The sequence below is a fragment of the Amblyraja radiata genome, chromosome 17, assembly GCF_010909765.2.
Source record: "Amblyraja radiata isolate CabotCenter1 chromosome 17, sAmbRad1.1.pri, whole genome shotgun sequence".
NCBI lineage: Eukaryota > Metazoa > Chordata > Chondrichthyes > Rajiformes > Rajidae > Amblyraja > Amblyraja radiata.
The window spans coordinates 39,940,911-39,968,570 of NC_045972.1; the positions used below are offsets into that span (position 1 = coordinate 39,940,911).

Sequence of the window (27,660 nt, forward strand, 5' to 3'; positions counted from 1 at the left end):
TTGCAATCAGGCACTTTCTGATTTTGTGTTCCACTTATATCAGCAAGAATTGTTGACTCAACAGCTGGTTGTATCAACACAAAGTTAATGACCTATCTTTACCCAAATTCACAGGTTTATACTTCTAGGTGGACTTGGGCCACCAGAAAGTGGTCAAGTGCAAGAACCAAGAGTGTTGGGATTATAATAGCACTACTGAAACTTGTGATATTTCCAAGAATGGTTGGTAAGGTGGATGTGAATGGTGATGGAGGAGCTGTCAAAATTGCTTGATCGGCATGGCTGATCAGTTCAAAAACATAATGAGCCAACTGCTGAGACCTTCACTGATTAGATGTTAAAGCAATTTCATCCATTAAGAGACACTAATCCAGTGACAAATTCATATTGAGTTAAAATAGCATGGTTAATTACTTTTGTTACCTTCGATGTACAGTGCCCTCAATGTTTGGGACAGAGACCCATCATTTAATTATTTGCCTCTGTACTCCACAATTTGAGATTAGTAATAGAAACAAAATCACATGTGGTTAAAGTGCACATTGTCAGATTTTAATAAATGCCATTTTTATACATTTTGGTTTCACCATGTAGAAATGACAGCAGTGTTTATACATAGAGTCCCCCCATTTCAGGGCACCATAATGTTTGGGACACAGCGATGTCATGTAAATGAAAGTAGTTATGTTTAGTATTTGCACTTTAACCACATGTGATTTTTTTCTATTACAAATCTCAAATTGTGGAGTACAGAGGCAAATAAATAAATGATGGGTCTTTGTCCCAAACATTATGGTGGGCACTGTATTTCTGGAAGGACTGGAATGCCACGATGATTATTCTGATTTGCAGTTTTAATCAAGCATGTTGATATACTATAATATATTGGTAGACAAAAGTGCTGGAGAAACTCAGCGGGTGCAGCAGCATCTATGGAGCGAAGGAAATATGCAACGTTTCGGGCCAAAACCCTTCTTCAGACTGATGTGGGGGGGTGGGGGGGGGAGGAGAAGAAAGGAGAAAGGAAGAGGAGGAGCCCGAGGGCTGACGGAGAGCTGAGAAGGGGAGAAGACAGCAAGGGCTACCGGAAATTGGAGAAGTCAATGTTTACGCCGCTAGGGTGCAAACTGCCTAAGCGGAATATTAGATGCTGCTCCTCCAATTTCCGGTGGTGCTCACTCTGGCCATGGAGCGCTGCTCCTCCAATTTCCAGTGGTGTTCACTTGGGACAGCCTCCTCTACTATAATATAGTTGCCTTTAACTGACAGAATGGTCACTGATTCCAATCCATCAGGAAATGGTCAAGTTGTAATTCAAAAATAAACAGGTTTGGCAATGACCTAATGTTTTAACATTTGGTGAAACTTTATTCAAAGCAATTGGATTGACAAAAAACTTCTCTTTGAGAGGATGTTATATACAAAGATAAAGGACTTTGTGAATGGTCATACAGACATCTAATTGACAGATGAGCTGAATATCATCACAATTGCATATCAATGTCTGGTAATAAGGAACCATAGGTTCTATGTATTAAATTGTCATTCCATTTTGTTGACAGATCATTTATCGCTCACATTCTTGCCACTTGGAATAAAAAATAAATGCTCCAAAGCACTCTTGTTATTTTCAATCTCTCGGTCTCTTGCAGATCGTGTGTTTGAGTGTGAACATTGTATCTGCTGATAATGCCTATCAAGCCAACTGGAAAGAGGGGTTGAAAAGACATCATAGATTAATTATTTTTCCCACATTGCCATTCATGCTAACCTTTGGAAGATCGAAATGTAATTTTTTGCACCCTAGCATGACATACTAAGTTCATGGAATTTCCATGTAGGGAACTGCTTCAATGGACACAAAAAGTTGTGGAGTAACTCAGCGGGACAGGCAGCATCTCTGGAGAGAAAGAATGGGTGACGTTTCGGGTGTAGACCCTTCATTAAACTGATCAATAGATGTCACTTGTGGTTCATAAGTTCTAAGAGCAGAAATAGTCCATCTGACCTATTTAGTCTACTCCGCCATTCAATCATGGCTGATCTATCTTTCCCTCTTAACCCAATTCTCCTGCCTTTTTCCCCATAACCCCCGACACCCTTACTAATCAAACCCTTGCTTGTGGTAGATTGCATTGCCACACAAAAACTGTAAGCAGACTATGGATTGGTAGTTTTTTTTGCCTTCCCCACTGCACGACCCTCTATTATAACATTATTTATATGCAACTTGGTAACCTTGTGATGCTTCACTTAGTTAAGTGACCTGTGAACAGACTTCCATATAAACCTCAATTTCATTTGTCTGCAAAATGATGATTAAAAATAATTTGCACAAAATTGAACAAAATGCTGCAGTTTAAAAACTGCTTGCAATCTCCACACTACCAATAATTGCTTGAAGCATTCATACTTGAAAACTGATTATAACTTTTGAGAAAATAGCATTATGGTTATGATAAAAGTTTGTACCAGGGATACTTACTTAGTTTCACTTAAACAGGAGCAGAGAATGGAATATTTTGATTTAGACAATAGGTGCAGGAGTAGGCCATTCAGCCCTTTGAGCCAGCACCGCCATTCAATGTGATCATGGCTGATCATCCACAATCAGTACCCTGTTCCTGCCTTATAATTACAATGTATGTGGCTTAGCTCTGTATGCTATGAAAGGGAAATTGTTCAAAATACATGCAAATAGCATCCAATGATAACATTTAAAGATTTTGGGGGCAAAATGCCAAGCCAGTAAATTTACTCAGAAGACTGAAAATTTACCTTCTTTGGTCCTCATTTATTTAGCACTCCAATTTAATCAAGATATCAAGCAACAAAATTCTTGATGACTAGACTAAATAGTTTAATGCCAAAGGAGTAGATCGAAATTAAGATGGTCAGTGAAGCATATGAACGAGTTAGAAGAAAGTAACAACAGGTGGCTTCAATATGTTGTCAAGGCATCCAGATTTAAATTATTTTTCATGCTACAGCAAATTTCTAACTAGCTGCTTAATGAGAGGAGAGATCAACATTGTCTATTGCCAATTCATTTGCTGAAAAACTATCTTTAAAAGTTAACTTTTTAGATGTGGCAATTATTTACTTTCAAAGTGGTTTATAAAAAGCAGGGTAAGTGACTACTCGTGGCACTTCAGTATACGATTTTTTTTTTTAATTAAAAAAAAAATAAAATAAAAAATTGTGAGATGAGTGTAGGAGTTTGGCATTTGGCCTGGCTCCTTCCAGCTCAAACGGATATAGGAGCACAACCCTTGGTTTATAGAGTGCAAGTATTCTAGTGTTATCAGGATGCATCTGTGTTAGTTGTCCTTGTACATTTGCACATGGCCTATGAATTTTGGGTTCAGTTTCTAAGACATTTTTCCATTAAACTTGATTAATTGTCATGCTTATGAATTTAGTGGAAATGTATCGCATGTCAATTACTTTTTAAACAAGTCACCACACAAAAGCTACAGTTGGCACAGTTTTTGCTGAGATATTCCATGTATAGATTAAATCTAGAAACATTTTCAAGGTCAGTAATATACCATCGTATTCCATTACTTTTCAACAGAAATTCCTAATTCAGCATTTGGAATCATTTGAACAACAAAAACAGACCAAGCATTCAATGAAGCATGAAACACCTCTAATTGACAGAGTGCTTTGATACCTCAGGATTAATCCGTAATGTAGAACATCACTTTTAATTTATGTTTTTCCCGTTCTCTGCGGTTTTTCTCTTTGTCTCTTGTGGAAAATGACTCCCAGGGATGGTGGTGGAGGCAGATACGATACTGGCATTTAAGAGCCTTTGGATGGGCATGTGGATATGCAGGGAATAGAGGAATATAGATCACATTCAGGCAGAGGTTAGGTTAACTTGGCATCATGTTTGCCAGACATTGTGGGCCAAAGGGCCTGTTCCTGTGCTGCACTGTTCAATGCAAGTCACAGCAGTACATTTCTGAGTCGAAGATGTTGCACCATGAAAACTAGCCCCACAAATGCCAAGGGAAGAAATGTTCAAAATTTATTATCACGCCAATCCACAGCAATTCACAAGTAAAATACACAATAGATAAAACTAAATTGTTGACTGAAATTAAATACTGCTGTGCAGACATTTAGTGGGAACAAGTATCTGAGAATTCTTCACAGAGAACTGATCTGATGAAGGGACATGGAAACATGAGCCTGAAGCAGGATCTCGACCCGAAACGTCACTCATTCCTTCTCTCCAGCGATGATGAATGCCCTGCTGAGTTACTCCAGCTTTGTGTCTCTTTGAAAAGGTTTGCCTCAATAAGCAGTTCTATATGGAGCTTCTCCATGGAAGTGTCATCACTTCTCCCAGAGTTGTCAGTACCCGATGTCCACATTGGAGACTTGATCTTTGTGCAGGTTTTTTTTAAACAGAGTTTTGCCCACCAGACAACTTTTGCAAAGGAGTACCCATAATATAAAAGTTCATTGGGCAGGCTGAAGTGGCTCAACGATGCATTGAATTCCAGTCCATTAACGTCATCTACTTCCTCCACATTTTTAGCTTCTATTTCAGATATCTAGAATAGGCTGTACCTTATCTTTTATTACAAGAGGCATTCCTTTAAACTCCCATTCTATTATCCATCAGACAAATGACAGCTGCCTACATTATAACTCATTTCAATGAAAATAAGTTGCAATTCATCAGTGCAAGAGAAAAGATGCTGTAGAGACAAATTTAGTTCATATAAGAGAACAAATATTGCTTATTTTTCAAATTGTTTATTGTTGGACAAATGGATTACAGACATGGCTGTGAGAAATAATGGTGGGAAGGAAGACCATTACCCAATGGTGATAGTGCAATGAGCCAAATGGAGAAAAACACATCGCTGGTAAAAAACATTAAAAATACAGCTACAAAAATCCCTTCTCAGAAATGACGTTCAATTTTATTTAAAAACACTATACTGAAATCTTGAAAACACACAAGCATACCCATAGTGCAATCCTGCCCAAAGGTTGTAAAAAGCATGATTTAAAAACAAAATAGTTCAAAGCACCTTGGAAAACTCATACCTTGACAATTATCTCAAAACAATATGCTGGCTTCAGTTGATTATTGTAATTTTCAAATCTGTGGAGGGGGGTGGGGAGGGGAAGATAAATAACAATATTATTACTATTGTACACCACAGTAGATCACTACTTCGCAAGTATTTTTACTTAGAAGAACAGAAATACATCAGTTCGTTCCATGAGCTGTTTTGTCATTCAAAAGAATTAGAGGCGATCTATAACTCCATTTTCACTTGGTTTTGCTTCTTCATGCCCATCGTGCCCATAATCTACTCTTGGATTTGCAATAACCAACATGGCAGCAACTACTCTTGTTGAACAGTGTTCTAAATTTTTCACTCCTTGATTTGGCACCAACATTTTGGGACAAAGGGTCCGCTCCTGTGCCATACCTTTATGTTCCGTGATAAATGAACTGTTAGTTTGTGGGCCGGATTAAAAAATGTTAATTTACACTTTTCCCTTTCCTTACACTTTTTCCTTTCCTTTTTTTTTGCTTTGTTAATTCTCATTTAATTAAAAAAAAAAATCAAGAGACATGGTCAGCAATCATTAAAGATACTGCAGTTCCCTCTGGGAATTGAAATGTAGGGGGTAAATAAAATTGTGCAAAGGAAAGACAATAGAAGTGTTCATAATTAATGTCAACACTAGAATTGATTTTACACGTCCTCAACATTCTTCCTTTATCTCACTTTTATGTAGACAGGGTCTCAACCAAGGCCACAGTGCCAGAAGTGTCAGAAATTTGATTCAGAGGACAATCATTAACAAGCCCGATGCAGTCCTCATCCAAAGATCTATGTAAAGGTATTTACTTACAGTGGTTATTGTGAGGTCCAAAGGGGCATTTAGTGACACTCCCAGCCTTTGGAGACCATCATTTAGTTGTTTTCGTATTTCATCATAATCTGGCTCTTCGTCATACTGCAGTGACACCACATGTTGGAAGTATTTCTTCAGTTCGTCTGTTAATTAATAACAACCTCTTAAATAAATAGCTTGAGCAAAGAGACTGAAAAAATGCACATCAATATTTATCCAGAAACACATTTCACTATGATTACTATCAATATTTCACTTCCATTCAAGCTTGAAAACGTTCTATCATATTTAAGGCATTATAAAATTACTTTTTGCTTTAAAAAGTTTAAGTAAAAACAAAGAATTGTAAATGAATGGGAGATAGAAGAACAAAATCTGGGGGGGGGTGGGGGGGGGGAGGAAGAACTATTGTACATTAATGAAATCAATTAATTAGTGAAATAATTAAAATTAGAGAGAACGTCAGAATAAAAAGGTAAATCAATGTTTGAAATAAATTCCTAACAATGTGACCAGTGATTTATTTATTTGAGTAAATTGGCACGAAGCGATCAATTAAGCTAAATTAACGCAAGTATAAATTGCAGCACTGACATTCAATAATCTAACGTATTCAAGTCCACGAGGCACTGAAATTTGGTTCACAAAAGAGTCAGCAAAATGGGAAGATGCAGGAAAGCTATGCGGAGGCCAATGTCAAATTAACCATGATCTTATTGACAAATGGAGTAAGTATGAGGGAACATATCACATCTCCTCCACAGTTTCATGTTTTTTTTCCTTATAGTTTTTGCCACTCTTGGCAAATTCCACAACGATGTGACACAAGACTAGGTTGGGGCTGTTGATGTTGGAACAGATTATTGCTTAATAACCACATCGCTGCTGCAGTTTTATTAGGTATTATTTTGAAAAACATAATTGGAATTATCTATGAGCCAAAGGAACATTGGCACTTGGATAAATGAATCCTGCACAAATCTTTCTTCAAATTGTTGTACAAATTTCAAGTCCAAGGTGCCCAAAGACCACTTAAAATTATATCTAACCACAATTTCACTCTTCTCACTTTCTTGTTAGTGTTACTTGGCAGGGAAACAGCTGATTGATAAGGAAATAAGCAGAAAATGTTGTTTGCATTCAAAGATTTCTTGAGCTCATCTTACTTGGTATTTTCTTTTTCCCAAAACAAGTCTTTAGGAGACTTGTTATGTCAGCCTTGTATCTGGTTAAAAATATAATAAATAATCAAGTCAGTTTAAAAAATCACAATGTTTGAAAACATTTGTCACATATATTGGATCAATGGGGGGAAAAAAATAATTCAAAAATGAATTCATATTTGTTAGCATAAATATCATAATTCTGAACCACAATTAACCTTCTCGTCAAAGTTATTTATTTAAAAGTTAATTATACTCTGCAGCCTTAAAAGGATAGATTGAAGTCCTGAAATAGCACATCCCTTCTGACAAATATTAAAACATGAATATTTGTAACCTAATTTTTCAAGTGTCACATGTTATTTCACTTTAAGCAGATTTTTCCATAAACATTCAAAGCCTTCATAATTATGCAATATTACACTGTCACTTCTGATGGTGACATGAAATTAAAGTATGTCCAGCTTTGTCTATTCTATAAACTGCCCAGAGAGTTCAGTGACCTTGAGGGGTCTAAAAATCAAGGTTTCAGAAGGATTTAATGAATAAACCATTCAATATTTTGGGACTAATCAAGAAGGTGTTTTGGCGTGCAATCCAAATCTGTAAAACATAATAGTAGTCCTTTCCTAAATGCAATGATTTAAAATTGTTTTTTTAAAATATTTAAATTAACTTTTAAAGTAGTCTTAAATTGTATGTATTTATGCAAGTTTCACTATGTCAAAACACTTACTTTTGTTTTGTTTCCATGACAGAATGAGGAGAGTCAATGTTTTTCGACCAAGGCAAGGAACCACACAACGCCTTCAGTATACAATAACCCAGGTTTTCAAGATCACTGCGTCTGGAAGGCCCTACAATGCACAAGTGGATCTGTTTAATTTCTTTGTTAATTCTAAAATTAAAGTTAATGAAAACATTCTATTTTACCAAATGGAGATGAATCACCTCCATCCCTCAAATCTGTAATGACATGTTACCACTTGAACCCAAAGATGTGTTAATACCTTGGTATATGCTGCGTAGTGTGGTGAGGATTCTACAAATATGATCTCAAATTACCGGAACATTCTCATTTTTTGACATTATGTATATAGCCATCTGAGAATTTCTTTCGAGATGTGTGTGTTTTTATACAGAAAAGATTAGTAACAAAACAAAGTTTCTGTTCATCCTGTGGTTGGGCAAACTTCAATGTCTATTAGAGTAAAATATATCACAGTTAAAGCTGGAGAGCAGGAAGATGGGGGAGGGGGGAGGGCGGGGGATCTTAGAGATGTACAAAATCGTGAGAGGAATAGATTGGGTAGATGCACAGAGTCTCTTGTCCAGAGTAAGGGGAATCGAGGACCAGAGGACAAAGGTGCAAGGTGAAGGGGAAAATATTTAAGAGGAATCTGAGGGGTACTTTTTCCACACAAAGGGTGGTGGATGCAAGAACGGAACTCACTATCAAAACATGGATGGGACGGGGGACACAATTATTTGGCAGCCGCGCGCGCATGCGCACTCACACACGTGCGCGCGAGGCTTCGGAGGCTCAATCCAGCGCTAAATGCAGCTCAACTGCCTGTCTCACCGGGTTAACCAACAGCCCTGTCTGGACTGACGGGATACCAGCGCTGCTTCTCCACGCTGGCCATATTTCCCGCAAGCCCAGGCAGGTTAACCTGGCGGGGATGTCGCCCACCTCTCAAAACATGGGGGGGGGGGGACGTGTCCCCTCAGGCCCCTCCTGGTTTTCCGCCCCTGGGTGGATGTATGGAACAAGCTGCCAGAGGAGGTAGTAGAGGCTGGGACTATCCCATTGTTTAAGAGACAGTTAGACAGGTACATGCATAGGACAGGTTTGGTGGGATATGGACCAAGCACAGGCAAGTCAGATTAGTGTAGCTGGGACATTGTTGGCCGGTGTGGGCAAGTTGGGCCGAAGGGCCTGAATGAAACCAATTATAATTGATAGAATAAAATCCATGAAATAAAAGAAAATGGACACTTTAGATTAGATTAGATTAGATAATGGACACTTTAATGTGGGACGGCAAGCAAAAGAACAACAAAGGAGCACGATGACTACTTTTGCTGCTGTTTTCTTACAGTGAACAAGTCAAGCAAGTTTTATCTACACTTAAATCAAAATAGTAAGCGCAGCTTTCAGGAATTGTGACCATTTCTGGAATATATTTGTGTGATAGTTAAGGATTTGGAAATTGGACAGGACAAAAACCAATGGCTCACAACACAGCGACTCACCAGCTCCTTTGTGCACATCCACACTGATCAGCTCCACGGTGCCCTCGTGTGGTGTTCTGCTCCCTTCTTTATATTCAACATGTTTACCATCAGGGCAGTACCTGAATGCAAAGGAGTAGCCTGCTAGGTGCACCTGAAATGAAAATTCATAATCATTTGTGCTATAATGGATCCACTTGTTACAATCAAAATGTTGCTTAAAGTAATTGTCAAATAAAGTATATGATTGACAATTGAATAAAATATATACAAAAGAACATCATACACGCCTTGCTTTACCAGTGTGAAAGGGATTATATAAATTCTGTAATAATTAAGGTCATCGAAATATTCTTAATATTGCTTAAAAAGATTCACACAATATTTTTTACCATTTATTTCTTGCCTGTTGTCATTTTCTCCATCTCTTCATAACCCCCCTCCCGATGTTACCAGTCCACAAATTATATTTTTAGTACATTCTGGATATTAGTTCCATCAAATTAGTATTGATGTTGGAATCTTTATGACTCGACCATACTCAGAAAATTGACAATTTCCCCGAATAATGTGTTCTATAAATAAATGGCAATTCCCATTTTCATTTGTTATAGTTAATTGGTAGGAATGAATCAATGTTATTGTTAATACATGGCACCTCCCAGTTCCAAATATCCTATGAATAGATCATTTTCCAGGAAATTGTGCACGTTTTTTTTGTTTCCAGAACATGTTAAAATACTAAATATCAGTTTGCGTACTAATTAGAAAGGAGAAAGAATGTTCCTATGTGAAATCTTGCTCTTTAATTTTGTTAAAGGCAGTTGTTCTGTTGATTGATCAAAAACACATGTTTTTTGTCGTAAACAACACTTAGTGCTCAATGTTATGGGTTGGGGCACTAAATGATATTCCATCTGATTGTACTTCCGGTGGCGCTGGTGCCAGCAGCCTCCACCTTCAGCCCGGTATCTTTTTGTTTTTTTAGTTATGTTAAAGTGTGTTTTTTATGTTTTAAATGTCTTTATGTGGGGGAAGAGGTCACGGTAAGGGGGATACCGTCCTTCGGTCGCTTCCTGGAGAGGACGCGACTATTATTCGAGTCGCGTCCTCACCCCCCCAGCGGCCTACCTACTGGTTTGGCGCGTCCTTTCCTGCCGGGATCGACCAGAGCTCCAGCAGCGGCGGGACAGCTCTGTAACATCGCGGGGCTGGTGATGCCTTATCGGGGATCGCCGTCTGGAGCCCGGAGTGCTGGACCTGCTGCGCCGACATCATGGAGCTGCGGTTTGCGGAGCTCCCAACGTGGGCGGCGCTGATCAACAACGCGGGGTCCTGCGACTCCGCCCGGCTCGGCCTGCGGACTCGGGAGCTGCGGACTCCGGCTGCGGGAGGCGGCTGATCAGGAGGTCCGGGCCGCTGAGGAGGAGGATGTTCACCGTCGGGGATCGGCGTCGGCGTTCCACCAGCCCGGCGTGAGGGCCTGAACATCGGGCCGCCCAGGTGCGGCGACCGGGTGCTCGGAAGGCCCAGACCACGGATAAACATCTGGGAAGATCGGAGGGGAGGCTGGCTGGACTATGGTGCCTTCCTCATCTTGGTGCTACTGTGTTATGTTGTGTCGTGGGCTTCCTGTGTTTGTGCTTTCCTTTTTTTAATTCAATTTTATCTTTAATATGTTTTATTATTTATTATTTATTTATTTTTATGATACTGCCTGTAAGGAAAATTCATTTTGTTGTCTCTAATTGAGACAATGACAATAAATTTGAATACAACAATACAATAAATACAATCTGTTTTGGAACAACCATACTTGGTTGTCTGATCCCTCTTCAATTTGGTGTTTAAAGTCCTGCAGTTTATGAGTAAAATGGTTAATATAGATTATCATTATTATGGAACCAAATTGCACTACAATTTCCTCTTAAAGTAGCCAATTCTCATGATGGCCTTAGCAGCGTGACTAGTTGAGGATACAATTCCAGTAAATTTTAGATGAAAGTTGAAGTCTGTCCAAAGTACTCTATAGATGATAACATTTTTCCAATCTGATACAAACTGCAGTGGCTGCAACAAACAGTGTTAGCACAGCCTTAAGATTGAACCTTAAAGCTTTTGTTCCTTATATGGCTCAATGTTCAATGTTAAAGCACCACTGATCCAAATGATTTTTATAGGACCAGCATGAAAGCCAGTATTAACTTGCCTTTTAAGTTCAACCAATCTGCATGGTGTAATGTTACCTACCTGTTCCAGTTCATTTGGGTTCACATAAATATTTTCTGCCTTGATGTCTGCGTGTACATATTCATTCGCATGAATGTATTCAAGTACATCAATCTGATTGAAGACGGGGAATATATTAGTTAGAAATTATAACACCAAATGTAAACTAGAAACACATGCTTTTAAGAACACTCACAATTTTACAAGATAGCTGGAATACTGCTTTTTCAGATAATGGCATCTTATTTTTTTCAATAATTGATTGTAAACTGTGACCCAAGTTTGGAAATACTAGAAACCTAGAAAAAAAGGCAAACAATTTTTATTAAACTCCAAATAACATTTAATAAAACAGTAAAATATACATTGTTGAAAATATTGTACAAAACTAGTAAAACATCATAAAGATGTATTAGACCATTATGTGCTGTAGAAATTTCAGTGAAAGGATACATGTTTGGACATCAATGTGCTTTTTCATCAAAATGATGATTTCTACAGGTTTAAATCAACTTTTGGGTTCCTTAATGATGTATGGTGATAGTACCCAGGTAAAACAGGCAATTTAATAACAAATAAACATATTTTTAGCACACCACACATACCCTCTTATATTGCCTATTTGAGTCTCACTCACTGCACTTCAAGGGCATTTTTCCTGGCAAAAGAATGGGCTGCAAGATGAGCTTGTTAATATCTGCCAACACATTGTTCTTTAGAAATTCACTGAACTTCCTTAAAACCTCCCTCTTGGGCCAAGATTTGGTCTATGTCTTTCCATAATCCCTTCTTTGGCTCAGCAACTACTAAATTGATTAAGCTTCTGTGAAATATTTTGGGATTTCCCTTCTACACCAGAGACGATAGTTAATTCATGGCAGTGTTGAGATAGAAACATCTATAAATCTATAATGATGGTGCGAAGTGAGGGATTGCAAACATCCCAAAAAGATGAACGAATCGTGCGCCTCTGGAGGAGTTTTAGTGAAATCTTACAAGAACTTGGTTAGAATAGTGCACACTACAGGTGGGGAGAGAAAACAAAAATAGCAGGGGAATATCCAAATACAAAAGCTAATTTCTTCATTTTAATTCAATGATTAAAGAAACAAACATTAGAATTAACATCCACAGGAAGCACACAGTATCATTAGCACTTCAGCCAAGTCATAGTTAGGTTTTAACACCGTGTTATCCAGCCAGGGAAGAGAAAACTCTAAATTTGATGAGAATATCTGGATTATTTATCCTTTAGTAGCCATCAAGATACCCTCATTATTTCCTTTGACTGTCCCCATACTTTGCCCAGGAACAAAAAAACAAATGCATTACCCGCAACCATCACTTTAACTGAGATCTGATAATTCATCATTAATTTTACTTGGAAACTGGCTGAATTAATTTTTTTAATGCCATAAATGAGACTGGTAGCTGAAAAATGAACTATGAGCGGAGAACACCTAGCTATTTTTGAACATTTTGTGAGCACTGACGAAGTGCACCAGCTATACAATTAAAAATTAATCTGCAATAGATACCCAAGAAGTTCAATGAATGTCAGTGCTTTCAAATGTGATTTACGTTACGAGAGAACTTTATTTATCCCAGGAGGGAAATTGATTTGCCAACAGTCATAAAAACACAAAATACACAAAACACAACACATTTGATATCACAGCAAAATTACACCACATATACCAAGATTTAGTAGTGGCTTTGCTTATATGTACTCATGCTGACATATAGTGGGTTGTTTTTTTTATGCATAGATAGTACTTCCAATTGCATCCTAAAATCCTTTTAATGTATGGATGTAATGAATTTAATAACATTTCCAAAGAAGTATCATATGACCTGAAAGCAGAGTCAAAGGTAAAGTTATAACATTTGTGGAAATTGGAAAAGGGTAAACATTTGAGGACTACGGGGATCTAGGAAATTAGATGGGGGGGGGGGGGGGGAGGAAGTCAATGAAGAGATGTGTAAAAAAGGATGTGAAATGCTGGCTAACAGCAAGCCAATATTGGCCAGCAAAGTAAAGGATGTAAGGGATTTGGTGGAATTTGGATGACTCCATTTATAGTGTGTCGAGGATGTAGACCAATTAGGAGTGCATTGAATACTCAGGTAAATTGGCAACAAAAGGCATAATATGACGTCTAACTGGTGGGAATAAGGCTTGATTTTTTTGGGTGAAGGAATGATGACAATGTTTGAAGAAAAAGAAACAGGACTGAAGAGTGTCCACACTAATTACGACAGAAATCAAGAGGAAAATCCAGCAAGAAGAGGATCAAGGGAATAAGAAGATAAGACCAGAAGGGCCTGGGAGAAATTAGAGAAAGAGGCAAATTCCACAGGTTTGATCCAGGACTAATGGATCGGAGGGAAACAGTGCGGTAGCTAACTATATAGGCTGAATGCAAGTGATGTCAATCGATAATGTTCTCACATTTAACATTGATGAGTATAGAGGATACAGGGAGGACAGTTTAAGAAGATGACCTGTGGTGCAGAAAAGTACTGGGGCAATGCTATACAGGGAGGGACAAAAACACGGGGCCAGATAACATAGGGCAAGAATGACAGAAACATTTTTGCAAATTGAAGACTTAAGATTAAATAGTTGAGATTCTGAATATGGGACAAGTGATTTATGAGTGCATTATCCAGGGATTGACAGATTGGAAGGAGGTAAGGAACTTGGATAGAAAGCAATAAAATAAAGTGATCAGAGAGGGTCTTGTGATTGAAGTAAGAGGTGTCAACGTCGCAGGAGCAGACACGAGAAATATTAAAGGATGAGGGAGAAGTAGACAAGATAAACAGGACAGGAACAGAACATTATACACAAGATGAACAGGACAGGAACAGAAGACCCTTCAGCCCATCACGCTTGTGCCGAAGATGATGCCAAATTAAACGAATCCCTTTGCCTGCACATTATCCATATTCATTTGCTTCTCCAAAAGCCTCTTGAAGATCATTATTGTATCTGCTTCCACCACCTCCCCTGACAGTATGTTCCAGGCACCTACCACTCTAATAAAATCTCTTGCCCCACATTTAAATTTTCCTTCTCACATCTTAAAACTATGCCCTATAGTGCTTGAGTGTAACAACCTGCAAAAAAAAAGCACCAATTGTCCATTGTATCCAACTCCCATAATTTTCTGAACATCTGTTAGGTCTCTCCTTAGTGTCCGACGCTTCGTAGAAAACTATCTCGTTTGTCCAACCTCTTCTTATAACTTATATACTCTAATCCTGGTAGTATCCCATTAATGTTCTTCCGCACCCTCTCCAAAGTATCCACCACCTTCCTGTAATGGAGCGTCCAGAACTCAATCAATATTCCAAATGCAAACTAACTAAAGTTTTATAGGTCTCAAATACTTCACAATTGTGAAAACAAACAAGGTTAATAAAATTAAATGCTAATAATCAGAATCTTTACAGCTATTAGATCCCTATTTAAGGGTCGTTTGTGTTATACTCATGTTTTGAGATAACATTAAAAAGAGACATTTCCAACTATACCTACCTGTAAGTATTTTCATGTAATCCAAAGCCAACACATGAAGGAATTCCCAAAAACGTCATCATACGGGACTTCATCCATTTGTCAACTGCCAAAACAAAAACATACATAAATAATAATGTCCAAAGTGAAGGGTTTAAAAAAAATGTTTTTAATAAATGTAATAAATTAGCAGAGAATTGTTCAAACCAGTTGTTGACGAACTCAATAAAGGCAGGAATTATTTTTTAAAGTAACTAACTAGGTATGTTGCAAAACGTACCTGAAGCGTCACTGAAAATCTGTTCCAGCCCGTGTGCGCGATTTTGGCGCCGTTTAGAGGGGGCGGGTTTAAAACGCGATTTTCCCTAGGCTGTTCAAATCGAGGTTTTTCAGCCTAGTTAATTATTAATGAAAAATCGCTGGAAGATTCCCTCGCTTGAGCTATTATTAGTTTTAAGGGCTTTATTTAATTGTTATAGTAGGTTAAAAATTAACCTCTAAACCCCTGACCGCCGACAACGGGCCAGATCTCATACAGGGGAAAACGGAAGGTAGGCTGTAGGCTGTTTATTTTTACGTTAAAAAGGGCTTCTTAAGATCCCTTTATACAAAGTTTAATGTTGCGAGTAGCTAATTTTGGGCCCATTATATCCCGCAGTATTTTTCTGGGCATTTGAGGGTACAAATCTACCGCAATGTGAACGTTCGAAACCAGCGCGTTCACAGGATCCCACTAGAAAGCTGATTTAAATGGACTTTAATTTACAGCAATTAAACACTAAATTCCTTCCATTTGGCCTATAAATTAATGTAAATGAGAATTTAAAATCATGTTTTATTGTGAATTATTTGTGAATATTATTTGGACACTTAGGCTATTTAAAAATGTTAATCATTTATTAAGAAATGGATAGATGTTTAGATCTAGTAATTGAAGTTTGGAATTAGCTACAGTTAGGTAACTAACTAATTATATGCTTTAATTTCAGGTCATCCAAGTAAGATTATTTTATATTTGTTTCAGAATGCTTCAATCTAATGATAACTGAACATTTCATTCAGTTCTCTTAATGTTTAAGAAAGTTATGGGCTTTTGACTGTCCTCGATCACAGCTTTTTTGTTATGTCCATAGAAAATCAATAGGGAATAAGATACTAATTTCCGAGTATGAAAATGGCCATAACTTTTTAAATACTTGAGATATGAAAGTGAATTAGGTGTCAAATTAAACTTATTTTTATGCTTTATCTGATGGGATAAATTGCAGACTTGATTTTTAAAATCTCAAAATTTTGTAACATTGCTAAACTAACTAAGACCAAAATAAATTGATCCATCTTGTTTTTGACAGGACATTAAAATGAGTTAACGAAGCACTTAAGTACCATATCGCTCAGAATCAAAATGATCGAATCTCTAAATTAATTAAAATGTCTTAAGTTCCTTGCGTATTGGATGAAAAATCAGATTCCTAGCTAGTAATTTGGTTTGGGTAAATGAGAATGAAAATGAAAAATACACAGTGTTAATAATATGATCACCCAGTTCATCAACAGCAAAGCAAGGTGGTTTTTAGATGGCCAAGGTGGCAAAATATGATGGGTAACGCCATTAAAGTTGTGCTTAATAATTATAATAATAATAATAATAATAAGGGAACTCAGGGATCATCTCAGAGATTAATAAACTGCAGAGTTCACAAAGAAGTTAGTTAAACATAGCTTAAAGAATTGGTGGGCAATGATGAGCCTTGTATCATTTTGTTCTCATTCAAACCTTCACACAATTAACTACTGATTATATCACAAACAAACTAGTTTTGTTTTATTGACATCCTAGTATACGCTGTTTACCTTTATTTTGTTTTGCAGCACGCTGAAGAAAATTTTGTTCATTAAAAATTCGACCATCCTTTGCATCCTGGAAGTATATTTACATGCACAGCACGATCAGTATGAAGGATAGTAACAACAAATGCTAGCTTTGGAGGCTTGGCAGATTACAACTTACCACTTTAACTGTATAGTTGCACTGTGAGGAACCAGACATTTGTTGTGCTGAAACAGTAAAGAAAACTCAGTGATCAGCAAAATTCTTGAACGGCTGCAGCATTAACTCTAGGCATCAAATTCGATCATCATCATCATCATCAAAGATTTGGGAAGAAAATTCCAGAGGTTAGATATTTAAATATGTGACGATACAACTGCCAATAGACAATTATGGAAAAGGAATGCACAAAACACCAGAATTACAAGTTTGCAGTGATTTTAGAGGGTTGCGAGACTTGTGATCATAGGAATTAAACAACAATCCCACAGAGGGATTTCAATTATAGACACTGCTGAACGAAGAGATAACATAGGTCATTGAGCAGAGGGTGATGAATGTGTGGGGCAGGATGCAAGCTGCAGGCCTTTGAATGAACTGAGCTAAATGGGGGATGGATTATGAGGGAGTCAGGCACATAAGCACAGTATTGGTAAAGGTCAGAGGTAATAAAGCTTGCATGAGGATTGCAGTGTCAGATACAACAAGGGATGGCCAGATGCAACATTAGAGATAAAAGCAGGCCTAAACAATGCAGCGATTGGAACAACAGTCCCATGTACATTCTGCCCTTCTGAACAGCTTCACTTGTTTTCAGAACTTTATACCTGCCATATGCTTCTTTTTCTTCTGCTTTATCAAATCCTCAATACCCTCCACATTATGTTCGCCTGAACTTGCCTTCCTTACCGTCCAACATTACAGGAATACTTTAATGGCCAGTCCCACTTAGGCGATTTTTTAGGCGACTGCCAGCGACTGTCATAGTCGTAGCAGGTTGCCGAAAAAACAGCGACTGGACCCCTCTATGACAATGTCTACGACAACCTACCATCTAGTCGACATCAAGCTACAGCAAGCTACCGACAAAAGCTAGCAACTTGGGACGTCCACCTACGACGACACCTATGACAACTGAAGTCAACCTACATCCACCCGCATCAAGCTACAACCCTGTCAGTTACAACTGAAGACAATTTAGTCGCCGGTACCCGTCGCCGGTTGACCTAGGTAGTCGCCAATGGAATTCACCGAAGTCAGCACCGTGACAACCTACATCACCTGGCGACAACCTACGACAGAACCTACTTCAGGAGAAGTCAAGCTACGCTCATTGGCGTCAACCCACTGTTGCTGAAAATTTTTGAACATGTTGAAAATCCAGCGGCGACCAGAAAGACGCTACGACTCTTTGGACGACTGAGGACTCTTTGGACGACTCACGACCATACATGCGACACCCCAGCGACCATTTGGCGACAGCCTAGTCGTCTGCAGTTCCCTAAAAAATAGCTTAAGTGGGACAGGCCCTTTAGGGCTTCTTCTTCTTGCGTATGGCGTGCACAGCTTAAAGTTGTAGGACAACTTGTTCTATTTGATCTTACTTGATTGTGCACGCCAGGTTGATTGCATTCGCCGAAACAGGGCGGATCACGTGAAGATTGCAATTCTCCACTCCGCCCTTTAGGGCTAAACCCGCACTTTTTCACAATTGATAGATGCTCCCTTTCTGCAGGTCTACTCTCAAAAACCTGTTCCTACTCTGCATTTGTCAGGCCCTATTTTACGATATTATTTTAAAAAGTGGCCTCCTTCCAATTCAGCATCATAATTTCAGCTTTAAGCCTGTCTATAACTACCTTGAAAATTAATATGATCATTATTCCCAAAATGCTCAACTTCAGGCACTTCAACTACGTGACAAGCTTCAGACTCAAGGATTAGGCCCAATGTGTCATGGAATCTAAATGAACTCTTCAAATCACAAATTATATTCTATAACAACTATTATTCAAATTACAACAAATTATATTCTATAACAGTCGTCCAAAGAGTAGGAGTAAACGGGTCCTTGTCACAATGGCTAGTGGGGTACCGCAAGGCTCAGTGCTAGGACCCCAGCTATTTACGATATATATTAATGATTTGGATGAGGGAATTGAATGCAACATCTCCAGGTTTGCGGATGCCACGAAGCTGGGGGGCAGTGTTAGCTGTGTGGAGGATGCTAGGAGGCTGCAAGGTGACTTGGATAGGCTGGGTGAGTGGGCAAATGCATGGCAGATGCAGTATAATGTGGATAAATGTGAGGTTATCCACTTTGGTGGCAAAAACAGGAAAGTAGACTATTATCTGAATGGCCGATTAGGAAAAGGGGAGATGCAACGAGACCTGGGTGTCATGGTACACCAGTCATTAAAAGTAGGCATGCAGGTGCAGCAGGCAGTGAAGAAGGCGAATGGTATGTTAGCATTCATAGCAAAAGGATTTGAGTATAGGAGCAGAGAGGTTCTACTGCAGTTGTACAGGGTCTTGGTGAGACCACACCTGGAGTATTGCATACAGTTTTGGTCTCCTAATCTGAGGAAAGACATTCTTGCCATAGAGGGAGTACAGAGAAGGTTCACCAGACTGATTCCTGGGATGTCAGGACTTTCATATGAAGAAAGACTGGATAGACTCGGTTTGTACTCGCTAGAATTTAGAAGATCGAGGGGGGATCTTATAGAAACTTACAAAATTCTTAAGGGGTTGGACAGGCTAGATGCAGGAAGATTGTTCCCGATGTTGGGGAAGTCCAGAACAAGGGGTCACAGTTTAAGGATAAGGTGGGAAATCTTTTAGGACTGAGATGAGGAAAACATTTTTCACACAGAGAGTGGTGAATCTCTGGAATTCTCTGCCACAGAAGGTAGTTGAGGCCAGTTCATTGGCTATATTTAAGAGGGAGTTAGATGTGGCCCTTGTGGCTAAAGGGATCAGGGGGCTATGGAGAGAAGGCAGGTATGTTTCTATGTTTACTGTACTTTTCCAAATTAATTATTCAGTTTGAAAAATCCAAAGCCTTTGCGTTTGTTCTGTCATGGCTTACAGCATCAATATTGACAAATTGATTACTTTTAAGTTAAGGAAATTCCAATTTTTCTAACTAAATCCAATCTAGTCCGCAAATATGTAGTAGTCATACCTGAATAGAGCAGCCCATATTCAGTTTCATGCTGCGAAAGAATCTTGGTAAGTCTCCATTTTCTGCTGTTCTGATCAGTCAAAATTTCATTTTCTGCAATCGGTTCCAATGGATTATTCTTTTGCCGTTTTCCTTTTGGACTTCTCAAAACTAATAGAAAAATAAATGATTTTCGTACTGAACGACTATTGATTCGTGTTTATTTATATTAATACTGATAAAACTCAAAATAGTCTAATCTCCTGAATATTCTTGTTATGAAGAAAATGTACACAATGGCATCATATAAAGGCATCCAGTGAATCTCAAATGTTTCCAAACAGATGTAGGAAAATAAATTGTTAAAATTCATTTTGCACAACATAGTTTGAAAAAAGCAACTTTATTAAATTATCAAGCTTGGTTTGGAACACGCTAGGCTCTCAGATTAATTTGTATAATAGTCCACACATACAATTTCAATGCTTATTGATTTCCAAAACAATGGTCCTATGGTTATGCTTTAGTTTAGGTTTACAGAAACAGGCCCTTCGACCCACGAGTCCGTGCCGACCAGTGATCAACCATACACTAATTCTACCCTGCACACCAAGGACAATTTACAGAAGCCATTTAACATACAAACTTGCATGTCGTTGGAGTATGGGAGAAAACGAGCAGCCGGAGCAAACCCACAGTCATAGGGAAAATGTGCAAACTCCATACAGACACCACCCGCACTCAGACTCGAACCTGGGTTTCTGGTGCTGCAAGGTAGCAACTCTACTTCTGTGCCACTGTGATGCCTCGTTGTGTTAAAATTTAGAACTTGATTATTCTAGGAAATATATCCTGGGCTGCCTAGAGTGCAGCCACATTCAAAATGGCATGTCATATTCTGCTTGGGTAGCTTACAACCAGGCTAGAAAGGTCAGTACGGGCATCGGATGGAGGCAAATGATTAGAAACCAGGAGATCCAGTCAGCCTTGGTGGGCCAAACACATGTACTGACTATTGTCTATTGGGCAAAACAGTCAGGTTAGAAAGGGCGGTACAGCTAATGGAAGGAGTCAAAATGGTTAGAAAACAGGAGATGCAATAGGCCCTGGCGGACCAAGCACATACTGGGCAAAAGGGCTGTTGTGTTTACGCTTTGTATCACTGATGTAAAGGAAGCCACATCACGAACATTGAATGCAGTAGATGGGGAATGGGGACGTGTTCTTCAGTTTCCCTCTAGTGACACTCCTCCGCCTGACAGAATTAGTCCTGAACAACAACCTCTTTTTTGACTCCTCTGTTTCTTCAATTTAAAGGTGCAGCCATGGGCATTCACAAGGACCCTAGCTGTGCCTGCCCTCTTATTTGATACATCGAACAATCTTTGTTTCAGGCATATGCTGGCACAATCTCCCCCACTCTTTCTCACTACATCGCCGATGGCTTTGGGGCTGCCTTCTGCACCTGTGTAAATCATCAATTTCATTAAATTTCCATTAAATTTACCACTAACTTCCACCCTGCACTCAAATTCACTTAGACAATTTCTGACATCTCATCCCTTTCTTGGTCTCCATCACAGGGGATAGACATGGGACTGACGTCTACGACAACCAACCAATTCCCATTTATCTGGACTACATCTCCTCCCACCTTACCTCTTGCAAAGACACTATCGCCTACTTTCAAAGTCTCAGTCTCTGCCACATCTGCTCCCAAGATGAGATTTTCCATTCTCGGACATCTGAGATATTCTCTTTTCTTTAGTAAACATGGTTTCAAACACATGGTCCTATGTTTATGTTTTAGTTTAGGTATCAAACACATCACCAACCATCTGTCTGTCCCCTCTGTTTTTATTATTTTAAGTATGTTTTAATGTTTCTTGGTCTGTTCTATGTGGGGGGTGGGGGGGGAATTGGGGGAAACTTTTTTCAATCACTTACCTCGACGGAGATGCGATTTGTCTCAGTCTCGCATCTCCGTCCCCCCTGTGGCCTAACAATGTGGAGCGGTGCGGGCCTTTCCTGAAGACCGGCCCGGCGCTTCAAGCCAGGGCTGCTGCGCGGACTTTAACATCGGGAGCTGCAATCCTTTGCCGATGATTGTGGAGAGCTCCAACCGCAGGGCCTGCGGACTTTAACAGTGTAGCCCGTGGTCTACGGTAAGAAGAGGCCGACTTGGGAGCTCTATGTCGCGTAGTGTTCCAATCCGTCCCGAGGCCGGAGTTTCGATCATCCAATTGAGAGGGCTCGGAAGCGGCGAATGCGGAGGGTTCAACAGCCCCCACCACGGGTGAACAAAGGAGGAAGATGATTGAACTTTATTACCTTCCATCAGTGAGGAATGTCGATTCTGCTGTGGTGAATGTATATGTTAAATTTTATTTTACGTGGCCGTGTGTATTGTTGTTTTTCATTTAATATGGCTGTATGGCAACTCAAATTTCACTGTACCTTAATTGGTGCATGTGACAATTAAATTGAATCTTGAATCTTCCCCATCTGCTGTAATAGATGGATCCCTTACTCAAGGTGTCCATAGTTTTGCCCCACGGTTCCCTTCCCCCCAGACAGAACAAGGATAGAGTTCCACTGGCCCTTACCTTTCACCCAACCAGCCTCAGAATCAAAACACATAATTCTCCAACATTTCTACAACCTCCAAAGTGATCCCAACACCAGTCATATGTTCCAATCCCCTCAACCATCCAGCAAAGGACCACAGCAATACTTCCAGGAGTTCATGTGCAACCCCTCTAACCTCATCTACTGCATCTGAATTTGTTATATTGGCAATCCCAACCACAGCCAAAAAACACTTTGCCTGAATCCACCTATTACTTGCCTGGCTTTGTCCTAAATGTTGTCGATTCCACCCCCACCACAATCAGTCTGAAGAGGGATCCCAACCCAAAATGGCACCTAATGTTCTAATTATCCATGTTCTCCAGTGATGCTGCATGAACCACTGAGTTACTCCAACACTGTCTTTTTTTTGTAAACAGGAGTTGCAGATTTTTATTTCTCTAGATTTTTGATGCCATTTATTACAATATTATAGGTTACTATAGAGTGATTTTTGTGTATATTTTGACACTGTCAAAATCAACTTGATGGAAAAATGGAACCAATCAATACCAGGAGATGGCCTGTATAGGTTCAAATATCAACATTTCTGGCTTACTCTTTAGGCAGAGTATTTTTCAAAACCACTTCAAGCAAATAGAAACGTAATCAATTATAAAAACTCTAAACGTCTAAACAGCATCAGGCTGCCATTTTATCTAATCGTCCATTGTGAGAACTTACCTTGTGATGCCTTTGTGGGAGATTTCTGTTCATACAGTTCATTTTGTCGTCTTCTCTTTGGAGAAGCCACTTCTTCCCTGGGTGAGATTATTTTCACAGGGGTGTGCTTTGTACTGGCTGCTTTTAGACTAGGCAGAGTTTGAGCTGAATTTACAATGGAAGAGCAAGCTTTTAAAGACTGGGCCATTCTGCATTAAATCTGTAACACTGCTACTTTAGAACCTGGCAGCCAAGAACTTAATTAGTTGAGTGTGCAGATTTCTAAACACAAAATAGTTTTCATGAGTGCTAAATAAAATGTCAACACTTGATGCTGCGTAACCACGTCTCCAGAATTCAATGTTTTTCTAAGTAATGAATGGTTGTTTATTTTAGATAATTTTTAGTGGCTTCTATGATGCTATCCAACCATCCTTAACTGAAAAGGCAGAATCAAACATCCACTTATTAAGCTCACTTAACAAGTGCTCACTTGTGACAGCAGAAGCTGCATGATGGTTGTATTTGATAGATATAGTGCCCTCCATAATGTTTGGGACAAAGACCCATCATTTTTTTTATTTGCTTCTGTACTCCACAAATTAAGATTAGTAATAGAAAAAAAATCCCATGTGGTTAAAGTGCACATTGTCAGATTTTAATGAAGGTCATTTTAATACATTTTGGTTTCACCATGTAGAAATTACAGCTGTGTTTATGCATAGTCCCCCCCCATTTCAGGGCATCATAATGTTTGGGACACATAGCGTCACAGATTTTTGTAATTGCTCAGGTGTGTTTTGACCTTTGGAAACTTTTACTGCTGTTTATTAACATGAGGACCAACGTTGTGGCAATGAAACACAAAGAAGCCATTATGAGACTGAGAAACAAGAATAAAACTGTTAGAGACATCAGCCAAACTGCAAGCTTACCAAAATCAACTGTTTGGAACGTGATTAAGAAGAAAGAGAGCACGTGAGCTTACTAATCGCAAAGGGACTGGCAGGCCAAGGAAGACTTCCACAGCTGATGACAGAAGAATTCTCTATAAATAAAGAAAAATCCCCAAACACCTGTCCAACAGATCAGAAACACTCTTCAGGAGTCAGGTGTCGACTCAGAGGTCAGCAACTCTCATCGTGCCATGGATCCAGATCACCTCCATCAGGCTATCAGCCGCGAGCAGCGGCCATCCCGACTGAAGTCCCGTCACCCCTTTGCTCCACATGAAAAACAACTCCTAGTATCCATCCAGCCAATTGAGACAAAGCAAGGCATAAGCTAAATATGGCTACAATACAAGCCTGGCAGAGCATCACCAGAGAAGACACCCAAGCAACTGATGATGTCCATGAATCAGACTTCAGGCAGTCATTGCATGCAAAGGATATGCAACAAAATACTAAACATAACTATTTTCCATTTACATGACATTGCTGTGTCCCTAACATTATGGTGCACTGAAATGGGAGGACTACGTATAAACATTGCTGTAATTTATACATGCTGAAACCAAAATGTATCAAAACGACCTTTATTATAATCTGACAACAATGTGCACTTTAACCACATGTGATTTTTTCTATTACAATTCTCAAATTGTGGAGTACAGAGGCAAATAAATAAATGACGGGTCTTTGTCCCAAACATTATGGAGGGCCCTGTAAGTTAAAGGTCAAATATTAAAAAAATTACAACTGTGTGAGATGAACCATGATGATGAAGCATTAACGGAAGAAAAGAATGTTACAATTTTACAATATTATAATGGAAAGGATGATGGAATGAATATGAAAGTGCATGTCACTCATGGACACAAAGTAAAATGTGAATTGGACTTTTAGGGTGAAAGGAGGATAGCAATGGGTGTCAGAAGCAATGTAAAAATGGTAAGACAAAGGGTAGGTATAGACTCGAATTGTTTGCAATTCCATATTCTATCATTCATACCCAAGACAAATAGGAAAATTAAAAAAAATTAAAAACACAGTATAAATACACTTGCTTATATTTGTGGATATTTTCTCCTTGGACAGTACACAATGAAACTCAGAATCCTACTGATCTCAAGTACCCACTTTTTCTAAACTCAGATGGACCAACAATGAGGCCGAAGAGAAACGTAATCTAAACAAACCTGGAGATGTTGTGGCCTGGACAGTAACAGGTTGTACTTCCTCCTCTTTTTCTCCTTTGGGTATCTTGAAACCGCATGTTGGGCAAAAGTTGAAAGTAGCTTCTAAATCCTGGCCACATTCTGGGCAATACTTAAAAATCATTCTAAAAGATGAAAATTAAGTTTTATATTATTATGGCATATCATTATGAAAGATATATGGGAGGGTATTATTAGGGAGGGTCAGAATGGGTCATAATCAAAACAAAAACATAGAATGGCTAATGACATCACGCTATTGTGATGGTTTCATTCCTTTATTACATAATGTACATTTGAATCATTTAATGTCCACCATCATGGTTCAGGGCTTCTTTGTATTTGCTCGGAATTTAAAGGAGAAATGAAGATTCCGAATTGAAATGTAACTAGGGTCACTGTGTTTCTTTCCAGGAACGAACACAGTTGAATTAACCCAATCAATTTTTCCAATAAAATACAGAGTTCAGATGTAGGAATTTTGAACTTTGAAACAAAGTGCTGGGAGAACTCAACAGGTTAGGCAGCATGTGTGGAGGGAAGGGTCCCGACCCGAATCGTCCACTGACCCGTTCTCTCCACAGATGACTCCTGACCCACTGTAGTTATACTAACAGAACAAACATTATACTAAGTAATTTACTTTTTGAGTCTGTTGAACTGGACGACGTTTGTGGCATTACTCCTTGATGAGTTGCAGATAAAGTTCATAAGCGTGTAAATGAAGCTACGTTACAACCAATAAATCTAAAATAAATCAAGCTTCGGGCTTGGCCGGTGACTGGGCCACGGGAAGACAGTGCATGAGTTTGCGGGCCTGTACAACTTGTAGATAAACACAAAATGCTGGAGTAACTCAACGGGACAGGCAGCATCTCTGGGGAGAAGGAAGGAATGGGTGAGGTTTCGGGTCGAGATCCTTCTTCAGACAGTCTGAAAAGTCCCGAAAAGTCACCCATTCCTTCTCTCCACGGATGCTGCCGGTCCCGGTGAATGAGTTACTCCAGCTTTTTTGTGTCTACCTTCCAACATCTGTCGTTCCTTCCGACCCAATGTAACTTCCCATCCCCGGGCGGGGGCGGAGACAGAGGCGAGGGGCCGGGACCCCCAGGGTGCCCCGCTCCTACCTGACACCGCCGCCTTGCTGGTCCTCGCTCGGCCCGGCTGATGTACAGCTGCGTGTCCGGGGCCCGCATCGACGCTGCTGGAGCTGGAGCTGCTGGCGCCGGCCCGGCCGCTGGAGGGAGCTGGCCGCCCGCGCGCGCACTCGCTTCACCAGCTCCAGGCTGACGGCGGTGGCGCGCTGTGCCAAACCACGTGAGGAGGAGGAGGAGAGAGACTCGTGCTCGCCGCCGCGCGCTCACTTGACTACCCGCGCGCTCACTTGACTACCCGCGCGCTCACTTGACTACCCGCGCGCTCACTTGACTACCCGCGCGCTCACTTGACAACCCGCGCTCTCACTTGACAACCCGCGCGCTCACTTGACAACCCGCGCTCTCACTTGACAACCCGCGCGCTCACTTGACAACCCGCGCGCTCACTTGACAACCCGCGCGCGCTGCCCCCCAACCGTACGTTGAACCCCTGCGCTCCCCCTCCGGCTCTATAAACCACGTGGGGGCTCTGGTAGACCACGTGGGGAGTGGGCACCCAGTGCACCTCCCCCTCCTGGGACAGTCCAGGACCAGACCAGAGGTCATATAGCCTCATAATTAAGGAACGTTCCTTTTGGAAGGAGATGAGGAGAAATTTCTTAAGTCAGTGGGTGGTGAATCTGCGGAATTCTTTGCCACAGAAGGCTGTGGAGGCCGAGTCAGCGGATATTTTTAAGGCAGCGAGAGATAGATTCTTGATTATTACGAGGTTATGGGAAGGCATGAGGATTGGGTTAGGAAGGGGAGATAGATCAGCCATGATTGAATGTCAGAGTAGACTTGATGGGCCGAATGGCCTAATTCTGCTCTTATAATAATAATAATAATAATAATGGATGGGATTTATATAGCGCCTTTCTAGAATACTCAAGGCGCTTTACATCGCATTATTCATACATTCCTCAGTTACACTCGGTGGTGGTGAGCTACTTCTGTAGCCACAGCTGCCCTGGGGCAGACTGACGGAAGCGTGGCTGCTAATCTGCGCCTACGGCCCCTCCGACCACCACCA

General features: G+C 39.9%; 1 protein-coding gene across 1 annotated transcript; it reads right to left on the reverse strand.

The window, feature by feature from the left end:
* Nucleotides 1-4,023: 4,023 nt before the first annotated feature.
* vrk3 (VRK serine/threonine kinase 3) lies at nt 4,024-27,099 on the reverse strand. The gene is made up of 14 exons (XM_033036284.1): nt 26,619-27,099; nt 25,474-25,616; nt 23,355-23,498; nt 20,064-20,213; nt 17,057-17,103; nt 16,900-16,966; nt 15,067-15,151; nt 11,719-11,821; nt 11,544-11,636; nt 9,315-9,447; nt 7,795-7,915; nt 7,062-7,120; nt 5,893-6,038; nt 4,024-5,128 (listed from the first exon to the last, which is right to left on the reverse strand). The coding sequence occupies exons 2-14, from the start codon at nt 25,613-25,615 to the stop codon at nt 5,123-5,125; spliced, it is 1,296 nt and encodes a 431-aa protein (XP_032892175.1). The 5' UTR covers nt 25,616; nt 26,619-27,099; the 3' UTR covers nt 4,024-5,122.
* Between the last annotated feature and the right edge of the window lie 561 nt (nt 27,100-27,660).

Coding starts and splice junctions, on each gene's coding strand:
- vrk3 (XM_033036284.1), bottom strand. CDS start 25,615: ATGATTTTTAAGTATTGCCCAGAATGTGGCCAGGATTTAGAAGCTACT. Junction 16,967..17,056: donor GCAACTATACAGTTAAAGTG/GTAAGTTGTAAT, acceptor ATATACTTCCAG/GATGCAAAGGATGGTCGAAT. Junction 7,916..9,314: donor GGATGTGCACAAAGGAGCTG/GTGAGTCGCTGT, acceptor TGTGCATTGTAG/GGCCTTCCAGACGCAGTGAT.